The following is a 22,785-nucleotide window of genomic DNA, read 5'->3' as shown; positions in this document are numbered from 1 at the left end:
TTTGATCAAACAAGATAGTAAGAAATTACAAACTTTGCATTCCATGTCCAGAAACTGAAGAAACACCAAAATGCACAAAAAAAACTACCCAAAAGTTTGACACACTAAATTACATCATTTCGAGACCTAAACGAGCCAAGTCTACCAAAATGCACAAAAAAAACTACCCAAAAGGACAAAATATGATTGTAAGACCGGTAATCCAACTTCATAACTTGTTCACCATAATATTGTGGTCCAAATACCCGAGAATTAGAACAAATTCTTCGGTTCTAATATATTTCGTCTCGTTGGAACCCTGTTGAGCCTCGGGCTACGCTGTAATTGTATACATTTCAATTGATTAGATACATTGCTATTTAAGGTATCTATAAGGTAATGTATTTCAGTTCTGATAGACTTACCCTAGGCTGTGGTTGTTGAGTGCCTTGACTGCCTCCTGTTTGACTACTTTCACCAGCAGTACCTCGGTGAGCATGTCTAGCAGCTTGATGTTGATCTCTAGCATGTCGTTGTTGTTGCCTCTGCAAGTTTATTAGAAATTAGAAAATCTTCACAGTTTTTTTGTAGCTAAGAAAATAGATGACCTGTTCTTCTTGTGTCCTCCTAAAGCATGTCGTTAGGTTGTGACCCGATTTTCCACATCCAGAACATGTAACCGTGACGTATCTTCGAGTCATTCTGGTTCCACCCAGTGGAATAACCTCATCATGTTCTACACTCCTCAATTTCTTGGGTCTTCCCGGCTTTGCTCTATTTGGCGGCATTCCCATAGGTGTTAGACCTGTCTTAGGCCACTGCTCGATAGGATTCATCGGAAAGATTTGGTGTTTGTATGCCTTCATGTACGTCTCTTTTTTGTAGCAATCGTCGATATACATTTCTACTTGCTGCGATCTTTCCCATATACATGCAATGGCATGTGCACACGGAATCCCTATGGATGATCGGACATGTTGAAACCATATAAGTAATAAGGTAACTACTTAAAATATTGGATACATTTCATGACGTACCTGATAAATCCCATCGACAACATGAACAGGTTCTTGTGCCTAAGTCAACTGCGTACATGCTCCCATACATGTTCTGAACTTGATACTTTAAATCCCCGGACCAGATTGCTATGTTCGCACCACTGCTGATTTTATTCTGTTCAACGATTTTGTAAATCCGAGGACCAATGTCGCCCGTCCATTTCTCCGCAGCTAGACGTTGTTTGCTGAATCTCTGCAAAAGGTACATCCTAATTCTCTCTAACACAGAGAGAATAGGTCTTCCTCTAGCTAGCAACACGGCCCGAGTTCCATTAAAACTCTCGCAAAGGTTGTTAAGCAGGATGTCGCACTTTGGTGTTGTTCTGAAACTGCTTCTGGCCCAATTACGGGGGTTTTTATCCAGTAACCAATCATACGCGTCTTCATCCTCTGCTTTGATCAATTCCATTTCTTGAAAGAACTTTGAGACGGAATATTGCTTTGCCGCTGCCATTACCTTGTTCTTAAGAAATTGACCTTTGAAAACCTGACATTGAATCAAGAATTCAGTATTTAAGTGAGTGAATCCATCAAGACATCAATTAATAATATCAGAAAATTAGTACATTACCTTCGTGAAATTGCTTTGCAGATGCCGTGCACAATTTCTATGCTCTGCCTGTACAGAACCCTCTTCCCACATCCCACTCAGTGCTTCCTTCAACCCCTTCTGTTTATCAGTAATAAATGTCCAATGATGTCCATTGTGTATGCCCACATCGTCTCGCAGAAAGTTCAAAAACCATGCCCACGACGATTTGCACTCGGACTCAACCACTGTAAACGCTATAGGAAACATGCTGTTATTGGCATCGATGCCAATGGCCGTCAACAACTGACCTGTGTGATGTCCTTTTATGTGACATCCATCCAAACCGATAACAGGTCGACATCCTTCAACGAAACCAGCTTTACAACCGGCGTAACAAATATAGAGCCTCTGGAATATGGGATTACATTCTGCATCGGACTCGGTTAGAAACTCAACCGTGGAACCGGGGTTGGATCTCCTGATCTCAGCCCCGTAGTCCCACAACTTAGCGTACTGCTCTTTGTACGAGCCTTCTATCACCGCATCCGCGAATTTCTTTGTCCGGTACGCCTTTTGTCTTGAGCAATTCAAGACTAAGTATTGTTGTACCTTGTTCATGAAGCCAACAGCAGACCAAGACTCGTTTTCTGTGAAGGTTGGCATATACTTTTTACACAACCATCGTGACGTAGCAAACCGGTTTTCATTTGTTCTCGGGCATGTGTGTTCAGGCTCGTACGTCTTTATCGCGAATGTGGTTTTCTTACCGAGAAAAGAGGCATAGCATAACCATTTGCACGTCTTATCTTTACAAACAACTCTAACTCTGTTTGAATCGTTGACCTTAAACTTGATTTCCTTCCCGGATCGGATAAAGTGCTCTCGAATAGCATCTTTGAATACTTTTCCACTAGGAAAAGTTAATCCTAGTTTGAGTCCTGGTTGTGTCATATCCGTGTCTTCTCTAAACTCCTGGAATTTGGGAAGCACCTTCTTCCAAACTTAACGACATTTATCGGTCTTCGCTAGACGCGTCCGAGTTCTTCAAGTCTATATCATCTTCGTCGTTGTAGTCACTATCTGTATCAAATACTGGTTCTTCATCACTGAGATGCATTTTTCCTTTGCCTCTTAGGCCTCCATCTATAGCTGCTCCGTCAACGATCACGTCGTCCTCACTCATCTCAAATCCGCTATCTTCCTCGATCTCTGCTTCTTTGTGCTCTTCCATTGCTGGTTCTTCGTCTGCTTCCACTTCTACTTGAGTATCTTGTGTTGGAACCTGTGAAGCTTGAGGTGGACTCTCTGACGCTTGAGGTTGACTCTGGGAAGCTTGAGGTTGACTCTGGGACGCTTGAGGTGGACTCTGGGACGCTTGAGGTTGACTCTCTGGAACTTGACTCTCTGGAACTTGACTATCTGGAATTGGACTCTCAGGAACTTGACTCTCTAGAACTTGACTCTCTGGAATTGGACTCGTTGATCCTTGATTACCTTCAACTACTGACTGAGTCTCTTCAACTGGACGTGAAGTGTCATCATGTTGACTCTGATCTAATAGCAGCACCGGCTTACTTCCTCCTTCTTGAATGGGGTGGTCACAGTACAACAACACCTCAAACGTGTTCTCAATTAGCTCGCCTACGATGGACATCAAGGCCTGGTCTGAATCAAGCAATACAAGCTCATCGGAATACGCGGGTATGACGTAATACATTGCTCCACAGTAGTATCCCAAGTCTTTAATGAGTATCCCGTCGATCTCCACTATCGACAACCGATCCATGTCCATGTAGTCTACAAAATCTACTTTGCTTTCGACGTAAGACAACCGATCATTCACCAATTTCATTTTACCACCATGGTGAATTTGAAATGTGAACTTACCAGACCCATTGACTGTAATCAAACAAAAAAGTAAATAAAACACGTTACATACAGTCATCTTAATCAATAAACAAGTAAATAAAAATAGGATCCTAAAACATATTAGATAAAGATTAATTAATCATTAAACTAGTGAATAACAGGATCCTAAATAAAAGGACACATATCAGATAAAGTTTAAGGATATCCAAAGTTTAATTAATCAATAAACTAGTCAATCAAACACATTTGATAGAGGTTAAATAATCAATAAACAAAGGATTCTCACAATGAATCCAACGTGAACAACCAACAACACAAAGCCAAAAACTGAAGTTAGTGGTCCCTACTATTTCGAAATTGAAGCTTCAAACCTACAAACCCACTAACATCAGACAAACACATCAAATGTGGTCCCAAGTGTTTCGAATTTAAGGCTTCGCAACAACAATCTCAGGTCCACCGTACACAGTGGTCCCTACTGCATTTCTTATTTAATAACACTTTCTCACCGTATTTTGGTAGCTTATGGGTTGTTGCGCTACTTTTGGAATCCCTTTTCTTCGTCGGAGACTGAGCTCTCTTTTTTGGGGACTTTCTTTTCATCTTATTCTTGGCCGGAGACATCTTTTTCTTGGCCGGGGACTTCGTTCCACCACCAGTGCTTCGCATCGAACAACCTGGAGGAATCCACGCCGAAATTATCCTTTTTCGAAGAAACCCTAAAAATTTGCGATTTGGGGTTTTATTTTTCAGACTTTTTTGGGCGGTTTTAATCTTTAGATATAATTTCGAATATAATTATAATATAATTAATATTTTCGAGTTATTTAATAAATGAAATACAAACCAAATATACCTTTATACCCTCCATACTCAGCTCACGTGAGTGAAACGTGCATGTCCATTGGACGGTAACTGAAAAAGTTTAACAGAAGGGGCAAAAGTCAACATCGACCTGAGTTCAGAGTATTTTTTGTTGAAAATCCGAGTACAGGATGCCCATTGTTAATCAAGCACGAGTTCAGGGGGTAATCTTGTAAATTATCCTTAATTTAATTATTTTTTGTTGCTTAATTTCAACTTTATATTTCATTGATTCTACAATACTTTTTGCATTAATTGATTCTTATTCTATATCTTTTCATTCATGTTGAAATAGGTTTTAAAATAGATTATAAATACCTTTAAATGAAGTTAAAAAAAACTCTAAAATAAATCGTCTGGATGTGTTATTATTCTTAAGAAAAATGATTTTTAGTATAATATATATTATTAGATATTCAGTATGTCATATTTATCCTGACATTTATTATGACAAAAAAAAATATAATGAATACTTTACATGATCAATTATCATCGATACATGACAAGTATCCGCAACAACGCGCATGTATCCAAAAATTCTTCGAGACGGCTCTTTTGAGAAGAAGATGAGTTTTTCTCACGTCGTCCTCATCCCTAAGACCGGGGGAGCGGAGTATTTCAACAATTTCCGACCTATTAGCTTATGTAACTTCAGCTTTAAGGTCATCACCCGCATCATTACCTCTCGCATGCGAGGACTTTTAGAAAAGTTGATCTCCCCTTTTCAATCGGCCTTTGTCCCCGGAAGATGGATTGCGGAGAACACGATTCTAGCCCGGGAGGTTATGCATAAGATGAGGAACACCAACGGGAAAGAAGGGTTTGTCGGAATCAAGATCGACATGTCTAAAGCGTATGACCGTTTGGATTGGGGCTTTCTCATGACAGTGCTTAGGTGTTATGGCTTCTCCACTAAAGTAGTCAAGCTCATAGAAGAATGTGTCTGCACGACTTTGAGCGCCATCCTCCTTAATGGGAGCCCCCTCAAGACGCTTAGGCTCGGAAGAGGCCTTCGGCAAGGTGACCCGTTATCCCCGTATCTTTTCATTATGGCGTCCGAAGTCTTGAGTAGGATGCTTATCCGGGAAGAAGAAATAGGCTCTTTTAGAGGGATTATGATCGGCAAGAGAGTCCCGAGTATCTCGCATTTGATGTTCGCCGACGACACTATTCTTTTTTGTCGGGCCAAAATGGGTGACGTGGAGGCGGTGTGGAATTGCATTGATAAGTACCAACAATGGTCGGGTCAAGAGGTAAATCTTGCTAAATCTGGATTAATTTTTTCGAAAAATTGTTCCTCGGATTTGAGATGTGAGATAGGAACCCGGCTCAACATGGAGAAATGTGGAGAGGATATCACGTATCTCGGGAACCCTTTGATCGTGGGAAGGAATAGATCTAAGGCGTTCTCTTCCCTCAAGAAGAAGGTCCATAGTTGGCTCGAAGGATGGATGGCCAAGACGATCTCAAAAGCCGGGAGGACTACTTTGGTTAAGGCGGTAGTTCAAAGCATACCGACCTATACTATGTCGACATATAAGTTACCCAAGATGTTTTGCCGATCCTTGGACAAGATCGCTAGAAGGTTTTGGTGGAGCGGTAAAAGTGGCAACGAGAAATACTTGTCACTCCTCAAATGGAATACCCTATGTTTGCCTAGAGATCGAGGGGGGCTCGGCTTTAGGAAATTTGAAGATACAAACTCGGCGCTAATGGCCAAAATCGGGTGGAATATGGCTGCTAATTCGGACCTCCTTTGGGTAAGAATTCTAAAGGCCAGGTATTGTGCCGGGAAGCCTTTCTTCGAGGTTGAGTTCAAGGGGGGTAACTCTCCGATGTGGCGGGATATTTTGTCCACAAGAGAGCTTATCAAGGGTAACGCCTACTACATCATCAGAGATGGGAAAACAGCTCGGGTCTATGAGGATAAGTGGGTTTTTAAGGATCGGCTTATCGAGGCGGAGAATGGTCAAAATCGTAACCCGAGGGTTGAAGACCTGATGGTGGGAGAGAGCAAGGAGTGGGATATCTCAAAAATTCAGTCCCCATTCAATGATTCGACGGCCAGAAGCATCATCAACCTTCGCTGGAATCGTGCGATGCCGAGAGATACGCTGGCTTGGCAGGCAAACCCGAGAGGAGTCTTCACGATCAAATCGGCGGCGACGCTCCTCATCGATGCTCACGCGCCGCCTTCCGAGGATATGTGGAAGAGGGTCTGGAAGGCTAAGATCCACCTGAAGCTCTTCTTGGACAGGGAAGAACCCGGTCTCGTGCAGGGGAGAAGAAGGACGAGATTCTGACCCGAATTGGTGTGGTCGTTGAGGCTATTTGGAAGTGGCGCAATGAGAGTATTTTTAACCCACATAATAGAGTCTTATCGAACTCCATTGCAGCTATTGGAGCGGGCATCTCGGAGAGACTGAAGGCAGCCAAAGATGAGCTGATCCGGTATCAGCGCTCCAAACCGGGGGAGCCAGAGGAGGTCGAGGGTAGAGTGTGGAAGCCACCAGACATGGGAACTCTGAAGATCAACGTGGATGCGGCTCTCGGCGCCGCCGGTGCGAGAGTGGGGATATGGTGGCTAGAGATCACACTGGGAGGCTTGTGTGGGCGTGGTCCAATCCTGTGGCGGCGGAGAGCCCTTTGGAAGCTGAAATGCTTGGAGTCCATCAGGCGCTTTTATTGGCTAAGTTTAGAAACATTTCGAGACTTGTCGTCGAAGGAGACAACCAGGCGGTGATGCGAACTGTGAGAGATAGGAAGCACTGCCCGGAGTGGAGTTTGAGGCCGCTTTTTCACGCCATTTTGGAGCTTAGTCTTTCTTTTATTTCGGTTGATTTTGTTTGGGTCCGTAGGAACGTGAATGCAGCGGCCCATGAAGTGTGTAAATGGGCGGCGCTTTCCAGTGTTTCTGGTTTTTGTAATCTTGGGGATTTCCCGGCCCTTGTCCGGGATGTTTTGGACCATCCGGTCGTTAGTTCTAATCGAGGTTAGGGGTTTTTTTTTTCTCGCCGTCGCACCTTTTTAGGGGGGCGGTGATGTTTTTTAGGAGGCCCGTTTTATCTTAAAAAAAAAACAGCGCGCATGTATTTCGCTTGTTATATATAAAAGAGGGGAATGGGGTAACAGTGTTTCGTGATTTTTTTTTAATTTTTTTTTTGAAGAAAAAAAAAAGAGATTGAACCTTAAACACAAATAGTATTCATTCGTACTGATTTTTTTTTTATCAGAAAGATAAAAATAATTTCAAAAAACTTTAAATACAATTTTTTAAACCTAAATATTTTTGGACATGTTTTTATATATATTTCTTCATCGAGACTAAAATATATTAATTATTCTCAAGCAACCCGCGGGCATATATTGCTTGTAATATAATACTGAAATTTATTTATCTAGTAACTTTCTTTTAATTTTGGGTGTGTATGTATAAATAGCATTTCTGAATTCCCTCCATCCCTGCGGACTAAAACACAGACACGTCGCTCTCTCTCACAACTCTCTCACTCTAAGCTCCGATTTCGATCGATGCTCTAATAAATCTCCAGTTTCACCAAAACTGCGATACCTAAAAATGGCTTTCCTGAGAGGACTTGGATCAGCGAAGAGGAAGACAACCGTTGGTTCATCTCTAGGTTTCCGGCGATGCATCGTCACTACATGCAGAGCCGTGGTTCTCCCTCGCTTCGGAGGTCCCGAGGTTCTCGAGCTTCGTTCCGACGTCACTGTTCCCGATCTCCGGCCAAGCGAGGTCCTCGTCCGAGCTCGCGCCGTCTCCATCAATCCTCTCGACACCAGAGTGAGTACGATCCTCTCACTCTTCTGCTTGATTCTCTTGCTATCTGAACTATACGTCATCGAAAATTGATTGCGACCGTTTCTATAAAATTGCAATGAAATAAACGATCTCGATATGTTTTACTAGGTAAAAGTATGACAAGCTGTCGATTTTTGATACATTATTAGAGTTTTGGAAGCACTTTGTTCGATTCCTAAAAATATTTGTGTTACCGTTTGTCACTAGACTATATATAAATTGCTACTTCTAGACAGAAATATGTATTGACAGTTAAATTTCATAGTGGTCGAAGACTCAAAACTATGAACTTATGTGACTCTTCAGATGCGTTCTCTGAAACTATAATGGATCAACAATTAATTATGATCGATTCTTTAAAATTGCAATGAAATAAATGATCTCAATAAGTTTTTATTCTCTAGGTAAAAGTCTAATTTTGAATTTAAAATTGTCGATTCTTGTTACTAGAGTTTTGGACACGCTTTGTTCGATTCCTGAAAGAATTGTGTTTTCGGTTTGTCGTGATAGTGAGACTATATAGCTAAACTGCTATCTTCTAGACAGTAATATGTCTTGGCAGCTAAGTTCCGTAGTTAACAAAATTATGAACTTATGTGATTATTCAGATGCGTTCTGGCTATGGCCGATCACTGTTTGAGCCGCTTCTGCCTCTGATAATGGGGCGTGATGTGAGTGGTGAAGTGGCAGGCGTCGGATCTTCGGTGAAGACACTTTGTGTCGGTCAGCAAGTTTTCGGTGCATTGCATCCGACTGCTGTGAGGGGTACTTATTCCAACTACGCCATTCTATCCGAAGACGAACTTGCTCCGAAACCAGAATCTCTTTCGCATGTGGTAACTACTTGACCCATCAGTCACTTCCTGCTTTAAGTTTTTCTGCCCGACTAATTTTTTCTTTTTATATTTTTCAAGATGCTTGAATTAAAAGGAATTGTGGTTTTGTATAGGAAGCCTATTTAAGAATGTGGGTACCCTATGATTGAGATTCGAGTTTCGGTTTAGGTGTTTCACGTACACTCAACCAGATACATGGTTGTATTTGCTCGTGTGTATCAGTATTCCTATATCTGAAGGTTATTTTACTTAAATATTTTCCGTGAAGTAAATCAAAACCATAAGAGATTGGTCTAGAGGTAAGGGAAAGACTGGAATGTGTGGATAGGTGGTTTGATTGCCCCCGAACCAAAAATCCGGGCCCCTTGGGTTCAATACGCACGGTTATCAACAGAATAATTATGATAATAATAAGGGATCAAGGATTAGGGAACCTGAATATGAATTGGAATTTTATGGATGGAAATGTCAGTGAACCATATATTCACTTCATTTTCTTTCTCTGTTGTTGTACTCTTGCTTTATGCTACCCAGTTAGTTTCTCATTTTATTAGCTTCATCTAATTGGAGAATTTTCTTTCCCCCCATTTTTTTTTCCTTAGGAGGCAAGCGCAATTCCCTTTGCTGCGCTGACAGCATGGCGTGCTCTAAAAAGTACAGCTCGCATAATGGATGGGTATGTTTCTACTAATATGATACTGCATATGATTCATATCTGTTATGAATCCTTGTGCTGTGTCTGGTGACAAGTAGTTAATTGTTTTATCCCTTGTCCTTTTATATATGTATCTATTCCTCAGACAAAGACTATTAGTTGTGGGCGGCGGAGGAGCAGTAGGATTTGCTGCGATACAGCTGGCTGTTGCAGCCAGTTGCCATGTTTCAACTACATGCGGAAGTCAAAGCGTTGACCGGGCATTAGCTGCCGGGGCTGAGCAGGTTGTCGACTATACAGCCGAGGTATTATAACTAATTCTTTTTCCTTTTGCTCTGTGGTATTCAAATAAAACATTGAGAAATATGTTCAATTTGCACAAGGGAACAATAAGTGATTGCTTTTGATTTAACAACTAACGATATAACAGGATCCTGAAAAGGTAATACGGGGAAAGTTCGATGCTGTTTTAGACACGATTGGGCTTCCAGAGACGGAACGAGTAGGGATACATTTTCTGAAGAGAGGAGGACACTACATGACTCTTCAGGTAAGGACTAGAAGTTTGTTAAGTGTCCAGTTTTTGGTTGTCCTTTGATTTTTCTGCAATCGATGGTATAGAGTTTCTCTGGGTCACTTGTTTTCTGTGTTTTTCTTTGCATGGTGTATTAGGGCGAGGCAGCGTCAATGGCGGATAGGTATGGACTTGCTGTTGGGATTCCACTAGCTCAAACCATGCTCCTGAAGAAACAGCTCCAATACCGGCTCTCAAATGGAATAGGTAATGCCCCATTGAAGAAATCGGCGTTATATTCTTGTTTTTATTGGCTTAGAAACGTACACGATCTCCCATGATTTTTTCTAAAAAAAATGATACTACTAATAATCATAATAATAATAATAAAATATATGTACACGATGTCGTGGGGATGAAATGGATTGCGCTAAAACTCTTGATTAGACGTCGAGGCACATTTCATCAAATTGCCATGAGTAGTTAAATTAATGACATGTCGATGATCAATCGTTTTAAATGTAATTTCTATTCCAGTTCTCATGGTCTTCCTTCTCTGCATAAACTACACCGCAATCTTAATCTTAACCTGACCCTTGTTTGTGAGCTTAGTATCACTTCGTGAGAGCGGACTAATACTGCTTTTTGATGGTGTAGAATACTCTTGGACGTACATGAGAGCCGACTCAGAGGGTTTATATGAGATCCGAAGGCTTTCAGAAGCTGGAAAGCTCAAAATACCGGTTGAGAAAATATTTCCCATCTCACAAGTAAGAGAAGCTCACGAGGCAAAAGACAAGAAGCATATACCGGGTAAAGTTGTGTTGGAACTGGATTGATGAAAGATATACAGAGGTGTGATTTTGCAACTATACATTTCTTTTTGGTTCATAAACACTTGGCACTTTGTATTAGAAAAACCCCAGTATCAGTTTCAGAGTTTGTTATATGTAAATCTCCTGAGAATGTTCTGTACTTCAATAGACACCTGGGAATTCCCTCTCATGGTCAGAGTTTGTTCTTAGCATTTTCAACCCGTTTCATAGCCAGCATTTGATAGCATGAATAAATGTTTTTATATGTGGAAAAAATTCTTAACCTTGGTTTATCAGGATTAGGCCTTAACTTTCAAAGGATTATATATCATGTAAAGGACGACCCATTTAATCATATTGATGACGTAAGTAAGTTCGAGTAAGAAAATAAAAATATTAATGTTATCATCAAGATGTTTTGCAGAGACAATGAAGGGAGCTGGAATTTATATAGCAATAAAAAAGGTAGTTACGTATCACCCAATAACCTGCATTATTTATTTTTGGCACATTAATTATAACAACGACTAGTTTATTGAAGTGGGTCTCTAATTCCCATCAGAATTGAATCCTTTTGTAGGCCTTATCCTTAATTGGATTGTTGGTTGTGGATGCTCAGGCAATGGACCACCTGAGCTTGTACTAATATTCATGTGGTAGTGATAGATCATTATATTGCATAGGCAGTTTCTTAACCCCCAAACCTAACCCCAGTAAATTAATGCTTATTGTACCTTGTTTAACTTTAATAAATACCGTTACATGAAAAATTAAAACGTAAATAAAAAAACTACACTCACAGTTGGCTCTTCTTCACCTTACTGGCAAGTGCAATTAGTTTAGTGGCTGTGTCAGTGTTTAGGGCCTCATTAAGAACTCTCAATCAAGTCCATTTTAGTTCTGAAAAGGTGGAAAGAAAAAGAAGGAGAAGAAATATTTAACTAGTATCTCCTTTCAATAGTTGTTTTGTCTGCTTGTGGTGGAAATCTTGGTCAAATCTCTTTTCTCTCTCGCTGTCTTTCATGAATGAGAACGACCAACCTTGACCCACTTATTATTTTCTCTATCATTTCCCTTTGAAGTTTGGGCTTTTTGACTGTGGGGTAGTCTTTTGCATCTGGGCTTGTGGATTATAAAAATGAGAAAAGGCTCTCGAGCTAGCGATTCCCTGCGGAAAGCAACACGCAGAGGAATCTGTGTCAACCAATTATATTGACACCGCTAGAAAAGTTCATTCACTTGACTGATATCTAGTCGCTTTTTAACTAAGATCTCAATAGGGTTGGGATAACCTTATTCTTTTTTCCTCTATCCTAATGGAAGCGCTATCATAAATTAAGGCTATAAGGAATTTTGAATTCACGATTAAAAAAAAGAAAAGAAAAGAAAATGAAAATATATTTGTGTTTAAACTTAAATACCAATGAAATATTTCTGGAAAGTAAATGAAAATAAAATTAATTAAGACCCACTAATGACTCCTGTAAATTCATTTTAATTTTAATTTTAATTTTTCATTTGTTATTCTTTATTCAACGAAAATACAATATTATGTGATTTTTCACGAATTAACTTCCCCTTCTATATATGAAATGCAATAAGAGCATCTTTAATGGTTTCTTGCTTAAGAATTGTAGGGATTTGCTTGCAAATATCAAAAATGTTTAGCTAGTTGCTTAACCATTGTTTTGCATATTGGCTATTGATTTAGCTAAGCAAATCTAAGCAAATTGGCTAATTTAAGCTAGTTGCTTAACTATTTAGCTCTAGAAAATCTATGTGGCAAAAATACTATTTAGCTAAGCAATAGCCTAAGCTAAACCATTAAAGATGCTCTAATATCCCTGTTTTCTCGAGGACCAATTACGAACCACGTGGTATCTGCTGTAGATAATTTTTTTATTGCAAAGAGAAATTAAGAATGATATTTGTATCTTCTTGAACATGCGCAGTCTCTGCCAACGAGGCATTTGGCTGTTCGATCGAACATCTTAAATCTACGCGCTCAAAAGACACACTCACAAAAAGCGGCTTGGATGAAAAGGAGTGTCCTACACGCTCTAGCGTTCGCGCGTGGGTCTAACTAAAGCGTTGAGAACCCGAACGATCATGATTATCATCGCGGTCACGTGCCATCCTTTGGATTCTTCTCTGTTTTTTACGACCCCGCCATGTGACCACTTTCACAAAAAGGCATGTTTTCCACTTTAATATCGAAATTGCCATTTTTGTCATTTTACTTAGCAAGGCATATGGGAAAAATAGAAAAAACGGCTAGTCTAGTAGATGGAAAAATTACTTTAAAAAATGTATAAAGTATAAACAATAAAGACACGGACACGGATGGTATTTGACGATCTTCCCAAGGAAAGCTTTTTATTTTATTTTATTTATTTGGCCACCATGCTTTCACGATGACCCACCTATATAGTGTTGCACAAAACCATTTTATCTCGCTACAAAATGATGTGTCACACTCACAATCTATTCTAGTTGTGAGTTGTAACTTTGATGCAATTGAGAAAAAAATAGGGTTTGTAATTTAGGAAAAACGACGAGACACCTTTTGAGCAAGTAAATTAAAGTGTTGCTTAAAAAAAAGAAATTAAAGTAAAAGGTAGTAGTGTGGTGATAAATAAGCATTTATATTATGCGTGGGCTTTTTTATTCAACGTCGATAAAATGGCATGTTGTTATATTTATGGACTTTCTCATATTATCTACAAATAAAATTGACAAATAAGTCTTCATAAATAATAAATGATGATGAAAAGTAAAAAATTGAGTCAATAATATAGCACTGAAATTAGACACCATAATACTTACTTAGAAACCAAAAAAGGAAAACCAATATCCACATTTAGGGCGTGTTCTTCTGTCTTTTGACGAGGAAAAAAATCACTTTTTCTTTTGTCTAACTTTCTCTCTTTAAGGTTGAGTGACAAATATTGTGTTATATTTATGTGTATTCAATTAAACTTCGTCTAAAATATATTATTATAATACACATGATTTGCATTTTATAAATACTTTTGTTGTAACACCTTTAAGCTCTCCATCATCTTTTGTTGTAGATTAATACTTTTTTCAAACTTTGGTTACTAAGATTCCATGTCTATAAAGTCCCATGCATGCAGAGACGCGCACAAAAACCATTCTTTTCATTATTTATCATTACTATTTACTATTAGGGCAAAACATATTTGCTACACTTTGTAATTTTAAATTATGGCACACCCACCACAGACCGCACACATGATTTGCATTTTAGAAAAAAATCACTAATGAAGAGAAAATAAAAGAGAGGAGATTTTATACTAAATCGAAAAGACACTGATAATTGTTAATTCATTATTATCTCGTAAACAAAAAATCCAACACTAGTCCAAATCAAAGGGTATTTTGGGGATTCGAAAAAAAAGTAACGACAGTCCTCCACTAATTTTTTATTCGTATATATTTTTATAGTATTTTATCTCTTTTTCGCTGATGTAGTATTCCATTTCCAATGAACGCAAAAGAAAGCACAAACAAAAGAACAAAAAACATGGCAAAAGAAAGGAAAAAAAAATGAGTGAGCGAGTGAATGAATGATATTTGAGTGAGTGAGCGAGTGATTGATTTGAGGAACAACAAGCTTTTATTCGTTTGGCAATGGAACCTTCAACGAGCTCTAGCAATGGCGGTGGTGGTGGTGGTACGAGCGAGCTCTTCATCTGCTTCACTTCACGAATCTCTTCCATGAAGAAGCTCACCTCATCGAACTCCGGCAACTCTAAGTCTCTCCTCAGCCCCGCCCGGAGCTCCCAAATATCCCTCTCGTCCTCCCTCAGCCGCCGCCTCCGATCCAGCGGCAGCCTCCGAGGCGGCGCGTCGCCGATGTTCCCCGCCGGTAAGAAGAGATCCGGCGCCGCCGCGTTCGAGAATCCGGAGCCTTCCTCTCCCAAGGTCACCTGCATCGGCCAGGTCAGGGTTAAGTCAAAGGCCAAGAAGAAGAACAAGAGCCAGCACCAGAGCAACAACGCCGCCGTGGCGAGGTGTAGGAGGTCGCTCTCCGGCGAGGCGAGCTTCCGGCGGTCGGAGCGGGAGAAGACGAGCGGGCGGCGGTGGGTGACGATGTGCGACGCGCTGAGGCTGAGCTGCTTGGTTCCGTCGTGCCGGAGCAATAAGAGGAGAGAGGAGGAAGGGAGGTCGTGCGGAGCCGTGCTGGCGCGGTGGCTGGTGGCGGACGGGAAGGGCGGGAGGAGAGAGATCGAGCTGGTTATGGCGGCCGAGGGTCGATCGGAGAAGATGACGATGAAGAAGAGAGATCAGCAAGAGGAAGAGGAAGATCGCGATCGCGAGGCGGTGGTGGTGGTGGAGAGGAGCGGGAGCTTGAAGAGGAGAGTGTTGGAAGGGATCGAGTTCCGAGAGTTCGCCGATCGCGACGACGGCGGAGGAGACCAGAAAGCTAGGGTTAGCTTGTGCGTTCCGCCGAAGAACGCTCTTCTTCTCATGCGGTGCAGATCTGATCCGGTCAAGATGGCCGCTCTCGCCTCCAGATTCTACGACTGCGATGACGATGATGATGAGATCATCAATCCGAGCAGTAATTATAATACCAATGTTCAAGACGACGACGACGACGACGAAGAAGAAAAAGATCTAGACTCTGAAGTAGAAGAAGAGCCGGATTCGGTCGAAGCTACAAATACGCTGGTCGTTGAAGAAGAAGAAAAGCCGGTTCTGGTCAAAGAAGAAGAAGAAGAGCTGGTTCTGGTCAAAGAAGAAGGAGGAGAGAATGAGACTGAGAAGATCGACGACGACGAAGAAGAAAAAACGGTGGATGAAATGCAAGCAGTAGTGATAGTGGATGAGTATAGTAGTACTGATCAACCGAATGCGATTCTAGAAGAAGATTCCGATGAAGAAGAAGACAATATGTTCAGGTTGCTATACGAAGAAGAAGAAGAAGAAGACGATATCGCAGCGATTGAAGCTCCTGAAGCAGTCAAGGAAGATGAAGAAACGGAGAGAGATGGTACAGAGGAGTTCTCCACGGCGGCGCCGGAGAAAGAAAAAGAAAGAGAGAGCGGTGGTTTGCCGGATTGTCTGCTTCTGATGATGTGCGAGCCAAAGCTGTCAATGGAGGTTTCGAAGGAGACATGGATTCGCACCACCGACTTCGTCCGCTGGCTGCCGGAGCGCCGCCGCAATAATAAGAAGCCAATAACCAAAGCCGCTCTCCCGCCAAAACCTCCCTCCGCCGTGCTTCTCCAACCGCCGAGATCCTCCTGCTCCTCCGTCGCCGGCGCCGGGGTCAAGCCTTACGAGCCGTTCCTCACGCGCTGCAAATCCGAGCCGAGAAAGTCTCCGGTTACCGTACAACCGCCGGAACCCTTCTGGAAGAACAGAAAGCTCGATTCCGGCCACCACCGCGCGTCCGCCGGAGTAGGCGTCTAAGCCTATTGCCTTTTTTATTAATTTTTTTTATTTCATATTTTAGCTTTTTTTTTTTACCAGGAAAAAGAAATATTATTTCATAAAAAAACAGAAAAAAAAAAAAGATAATGTAATGTGAGCATGCTGGGTAGTGAAAAAAACTGGAAAAGTGTGTATGGGTTTGAGTTGTTTGTTATTCCAGGCTTTGCAGACCAACTGGCTTATTAGGTTTTTTTATTTTTATTTTTTACTTTCTTTCCTTGTAATTTTGTATGATGTATATTTTCAGTTTAATGATATCAATATATTCTTTTCTTTAGTTTGCGTTGCGGTTGTTGAGATTTTAATGGGAAAAGCAGTGATTGGGTACAGTAAAAATCAGTTTCCAAGTACTGTGCTTGGTTGTCCCGTTGGAATTTTGTGGAGAAAAAGATATATAAGAAGATAAAGTCAACAGTAAGTTTCTTTGATGTCAACACGTGCTTGGAGTGTGATGAGTCACTCATCCATTTTTCACTGATATGGATTGATAAGTGTGTGATGATTTTTTTTGCATTCGGGATTATTGTTATTTTTTTTTATTTGTTTATGGTGGGGTCGTTTCATGATGATGCGGATACACAGAGACAGTTCATAATAATTGACAAATTTGAAAGGGATTTGATGAGAGGATTATTGTTGTCCAATAGCCGTCTCGTCGTTACACAATAATCCTACCAAGAAAGAGACACTCCAAGCTAAAGTGGTTTGTTTTGAGGCATTTTTTAGTGTTTGATTCATTCATTTACGATAAGATGATGATAATATTTTGTAACGTCTTAAAACTATTCGGACTATATCCTTATCACCATCGCAATTTGTGGAAGCTTTGAGTAGCAAATAATTGAATTGCATTTGGCCACATGCCATGTACAATTGCACTTAATGTCTATATTCTTAGTTCTCATTCCCTTGAATTCGGATTTATACTAGAGCAAAACATATTTATCAATTATAAATAACATCACTACAACAAATATCATTTCATTTTCATTTGTCCTTGTGAATGTATCCCTAAGTATGATGCCTAATTTTTGTTTACTCACAACAAATATTGCGACTGAGGCCTCGTTGCTGTTACGAAACACGACTACACTACCCGCAACTAATCGCGACTAATATATGTCCCATCATTCGGTCGGAGACCTTCCCGCCTTACGACTACCCCATCTGGTGTTGCTGAAATAATGAGGACACAATTTAATGTGGAGGTAACATATTATAGAGTATGGAAGGGACGTAAAGTGTGACGACCCGACTTTTCGGACCATCTTACTTATCTTACTTTTTAAAACTTAAGGAAATTTGAGGTAAATTTTTTAAAAAAAAAAACATAACTTAAAGTATAAAGTTTTGAAAACTCGTAACCTAAAAATAAATTTTCATTTAAAACTTGATGAACGAAAACAACCAAAAAGTCGAAGTTGCATAATTGAAAATTAAAACCCAAATATACCATTGTAAAATAATTACTATAAATAAAGTCGTAACCTTTTCAATTCCGTTAAAGGTTACGACTTTATTTATAGTAATTATTTTACAATGGTATATTTGGGTTTTAATTTTCAATTATGCAACTTCGACTTTTTGGTTGTTTTCGTTCATCAAGTTTTAAATGAAAATTTATTTTTAGGTTACGAGTTTTCAAAACTTTATACTTTAAGTTATGTTTTTTTTTTAAAAAATTTACCTCAAATTTCCTTAAGTTTTAAAAAGTAAGATAAGTAAGATGGTCCGAAAAGTCGGGTCGTCACACTTTACGTCCCTTCCATGCTCTATAATATGTTACCTCCACATTAAATAATTAAAAGTGGGCTAAAATTCCCCCAATTTGTTTCTTCATTTTATGATGTGACATTTGTTTTTAATTTCATTGTTTTTATACTTTCGGATGTGACTTGTCGCTTCCATTTAGTTTTTGGAAGCGATTAGTCGCATCAAAAGGGGTAACCCAGAATCACTCATTTATTTTAATTACTTTCGGCTGCAACTAATCGCATCCGATGATACCTTTGTAGCATCCAAAAATTAGGTCAAGTCTGTTTAAACTCATCTTCTTCGCCTTCTTTGAAAACACTGAAAGTCATTTCACATCTCCGCATCTCTCTCACTTTCTCTCTATTCCTCTTCTCTCCATTTCACTATCTCCGCCGTTCTCTCTCTCTCTCTCTCTCTCTCTCTCTCTCCATTTCTCTTTTCTCCGACCACCATCACTTCTCCACCTCTTTTATTCAAAAACTCTAATTTTTTCTTCGATTACCACCATTGTGCTCTCTATGACCGTGTTCTCTCTTCGCCATCAGAAACATCGTGCTCTCTCTGACCGTGCTTTGCCGAAAACGACCAGACCACTATCTACATCGGCCGCTGCTCTCTCTGACCGTGCTCCGCCAAAAACCACGTGACCTTCGGCCATGTTCAACCGATGACCACCGGCGTCTCTCTCACCTTCGCGACAATCGTGCTTTCTCATTTTGCTCCGATCATGCTCCACCGAAGACCATCAGCGCCTCTTTGACCTTTGTACGAGACCACTGGCACTCCGAGACCATTACAGACCACTATTGCTCTCGCTCTTCTCTGACCGAAAGGCACCACCACCACCTTCGACCGCTGCTCCAACCATCACCGTCGTTGTCCGTGCTCCGTCTCACCAGGTACTTTCTTCCGATCTTTCTGTCTCTCTGTCTATGTCTCTCATTCTCCCTCTGTCTCTCTCTCTCTCTCTCTATGTCTATATTTCTGTCTCAGCCTCTCTCCTCCATGCTCAACCGTTGTCGAACCCGAGAAAGCCATTGTCGAACCCCGAGACCACCGAGCCACTAAGCTCTCCCTCTCACTCTCTCTTGGTTTCTCTCTCTCTATCCTCGTCTCTCTCTCAGTCACAAGTTAATTTTTTTTTTCTCTTTATGGTTGTAAAATGTTAATTTGTTAATAAAAATTGTGAATTGTATTAGGTTAGTATAATATGTTTAAAATTGTGTTAGTTTAGTAAATTAGTAGTATATGATAATGATGTATAAAGTTTGTTAATTGATTGTAATATTGCCAATTTTAATTTGTGTTAGTGTTTTTTAGCTACTTAATGAATTTGCAATTAGTTTATGTAGTTTACCATGAATATTGTCAATTTGTAATTGTAAGTGTAATTGATTTAGGTAATTTGAATTGAAATTTGTTTCAAAATTGATTATTAGTTAGCATTTATAATGTGTTAATTTGTAATTATTTTGTGTAGTTGATTTAACATGAAATTGTAATTTCAACAAAGAAAAAATCTTGTAATTATAATTAGTTTATTTAGTTTGTAATTGCAAATGTAATTGATTTAGCTAATTTGAATTGAAATTTGTTTTAAAATTGATTAGTAGTTTGAAATTGATACCATAAATTGTTGTGACCGAGCCATACAGGCTCAGTTTAGGGCTTAGTTGATTATTTCAAAATTCATCTCTTGTCTTGCATGCATTCGAATATAGTTATGCTGCCATAGTTGCGATAACTATTTTTACTTGATTTTTGAAGGATAAGTCGGCATGACATTCGGGATTCTCCATCTTTTTTTCCACACTCCAAAGCTCCGCTCGATGACGCTTCTCAGAGAAGAATGCGCGCGATTGAAGATTTATTTGCTTGTAGTAGGTTGAGTTCGCCTCGCACGAAAAATGTTCTAGATGGTATATTTGACCTTTATACGAACCAAGATATCCAGGTAAACTAGGATAGCCAGCGTCTACCAGATCATACTTTCATGTGACAGATCAAGTGGAATAAAATGATTTAGTTTAAACTGTATACAAGACAAAGCTATAGAAAAAAAAATTATAGTAATACATTCTGAAGGTTTTGGAAAGTTAATCTCAGTATCACGAAGAGCGACAGAGAATAACTTTGAATTATGCGTACTACCTTCCCAACCAGCATACGCAAAAGTGAATTTCATATTGAAATCACATACAACCAGTACATTTTGAGTGAGAATCTTCTTTCTACCGATAAACGGTACTTGATCTGCTTGAGGTAAAGAAGCTGGAACGTGAACACCGTCTATAGCACCAATGCAATCCTTAAAAAAAATATATAAATTAATTTATACAAATTTCGTAATACGATATTGATGAAAATAAATCACAAAAGTATGATCATAATATCGTAAAATGTGGCATATATCTTGAATCGTTTGCTATTTCTTTGGGAGTACTCTTAAATTCTGGATCAACATGTTTTATGACATCGACTCCCATGAGACATAATATATCCAACGTCTGCGAAAAATATCGACTTATCGTCTCACAAGAATGTTGAAACATCTCTTGCATTAATCGGTTTCCTAGACCATGTCCTAGAATCAGTAGAGTCATTCATAAAATCTCCAATGCAGTCATATGTCTTGAACCTTTGAATCCGTAACTTGTTTCCAAGTTATTGCACAAACTTATGAAAACCTCTTTTTCCATTCTGAACATTCGTTGGCACCGAATTCTGTTTCCCCTCAACATCTCTTGAAGGAAAATATGCCTCGTTTTTTTTAATCCATACAAGGAACTTTATGTATGTATGTATAATTATAAATTTGCATCAAATGAGCAGTTTTTCGTATAAGGACAATGCGTTCGTTATTCCTTTTTTGCAATAATTTCGAACTCATCATCTGATGTGATATCCATTTCTTCCTGAAAACAAATATGTAATATCGTAAGACTAAACAACATTCGATGAAATCATTATTGATACTAAAAAAGTAAAAGTAACTTAATGTGTAACAAAAATTAAGTAACCAAGGAATATAAACGAAACTAGCATTCTCGTATTGTTTGATTATTATAGTAAAACTAAATAAACAACAAATGCAAAACTTATGAATGTAGTTCTCATATAAGAATGCTTATTTAATACAATTGATTAAAGATTCAAAAGCGCGAGACATTTGGAGTTCCTCCTAGATCAGAGCCATAAACTATATTATACTCGTAAGTGAACCAACAGTTTTGAGTATGTGGATCTTTCATCGTTGCAAACATCTCTCTCTTTTTGCAACTCTGAAATATGTTGTCAATGGTGCCCACAAGAAGAGTTGTAATCTTTATATTATTGCACATTCGATGTAATAAAGTCTCATGAAGACTCTTGCTTGTAATTGCTTATTCATTAATAAAAAGTTGAAACGTTCATTCAATCTTCCTTATTTGAAGCTTTATGATAAAACCTTAGTCTTTAGTCCATAAACAAACTAAACAACTTACGAAGAGACAAATGTAGATTTGCATGAACAAACTCTTCGTAGTTTGCTTAAAACGATATATTCGCAATCTAAGGGTCAAAGGACTATTGACCTCAGTATGATTGTTAGAAGAATCTATGATGTCTGGTTATGAGGCATTGAGAGTTGGAGACTCTATAGTTCTTCTAGGTATCTTCCGAAGGTACTGAATTGACCAGTGCACTTCTATAGACAAGATAAGAACAAACCATTTAACCTCTTATGTCTCGAAGTCACTATGTATGAATTGCATCATGCTTACCTTAATCCTGAAATGAGACATGCCGTTTCACAGCTTACGTATTCTCATTTGAGAAAGTCAGAGTTCGGACTCACTATGTGATTCCGAACATGGCCTATTGGTGAAGTACTAAGTTGTGAGAATGTCATGAGTAACTTTGTGAAGTTCTCATAGATATGGAATTCATGTACAAGATTGCTGAAATGCAATGTATGTCACCTCATGCTTTGTTCCTTGGAGTGTGAATAAATGAACTGGCCAGTGTCCAAATTGAGTCCTGACTCTTTTGGATGAAACAATGTGACTTGTTAGCTCCTCGTCAATACATTGTTTCTAACTTATTCACAAGCGACAAAGGAGTTGAGGAAATAACAGCTAGAATGGTAAAATGGTAATTTAGTAAATCCCGACTAGCTGATGACATTCATGAAGGGTAAACATAGATAATATTCAGTGGATCCGTGTTGTCAATGGTGCCCACAAGAAGAGTAGTAGTGTCTATTTATGTACATTTGATGTCATATAGTCTTACGAAGACTCTTGCTTGTAATTGCTTATTCATTAATAAAAAGTTGAAACGTTCATTCAATCTTCCTTGTCTGAAGCTTTATGATAAAACCATAGTCTTTTAGTCCATAAACAAACTAAACAACTTACGAAGAGACAAATGTAGATTTGCATGAACAAACTCTTCGTAGTTTGCTTAAAACGATATATTCGCAATCTTAGGGTCAAAGGACTATTGACCTCAGTATGATTGTTAGAAGAATCTATGATGTCTGGTTATGAGACATTGAGAGTTGGAGACTCTATAGTTCTTCTAGGTATCTTCCGAAGGTACTGAATTGACCAGTGCACTTCTAGAGACAATATAAGAACAAA

The 22,785-nt window shown here is 39.3% G+C and overlaps 2 protein-coding genes and 1 long non-coding RNA gene across 3 annotated transcripts; 2 read left to right on the top strand and 1 right to left on the bottom strand.

The window, feature by feature from the left end:
- Positions 1 to 252: 252 nt before the first annotated feature.
- On the bottom strand, positions 253 to 699 carry LOC149401108 (uncharacterized). The gene is made up of 3 exons (XR_016296311.1): positions 588 to 699; positions 405 to 524; positions 253 to 318 (listed from the first exon to the last, which is right to left on the bottom strand). It is a non-coding gene; the product is annotated as an uncharacterized LOC149401108 (long non-coding RNA).
- A 7,070-nt stretch (positions 700 to 7,769) lies between these two features.
- LOC149401107 (GroES-like zinc-binding alcohol dehydrogenase family protein) lies at positions 7,770 to 11,130 on the top strand. The gene is made up of 7 exons (XM_089612383.1): positions 7,770 to 8,104; positions 8,731 to 8,958; positions 9,561 to 9,634; positions 9,759 to 9,918; positions 10,044 to 10,163; positions 10,286 to 10,394; positions 10,785 to 11,130. Exons 1-7 carry the CDS (start codon positions 7,880 to 7,882, stop codon positions 10,964 to 10,966), a joined length of 1,098 nt encoding a protein of 365 aa, XP_089468509.1. The 5' UTR covers positions 7,770 to 7,879; the 3' UTR covers positions 10,967 to 11,130.
- A 3,271-nt stretch (positions 11,131 to 14,401) lies between these two features.
- HCF243 (Serine/Threonine-kinase pakA-like protein) lies at positions 14,402 to 16,682 on the top strand. Its single transcript, XM_089611667.1, has one exon. The coding sequence runs from the start codon at positions 14,597 to 14,599 to the stop codon at positions 16,382 to 16,384; it is 1,788 nt and encodes a 595-aa protein (XP_089467793.1). The 5' UTR covers positions 14,402 to 14,596; the 3' UTR covers positions 16,385 to 16,682.
- The last annotated feature ends 6,103 nt before the right edge of the window (positions 16,683 to 22,785 follow it).

Source organism: Urtica dioica, chromosome 4 (assembly GCF_054948205.1).
Source record: "Urtica dioica subsp. dioica isolate 48M chromosome 4, U.dioica_male_clone48M_v1_H2, whole genome shotgun sequence".
Taxonomy (NCBI): Eukaryota; Viridiplantae; Streptophyta; class Magnoliopsida; order Rosales; family Urticaceae; genus Urtica; species Urtica dioica.
The sequence above is the reverse complement of the archived record's forward strand: the minus strand, read 5'-3'. Positions and strand labels throughout refer to the sequence as shown.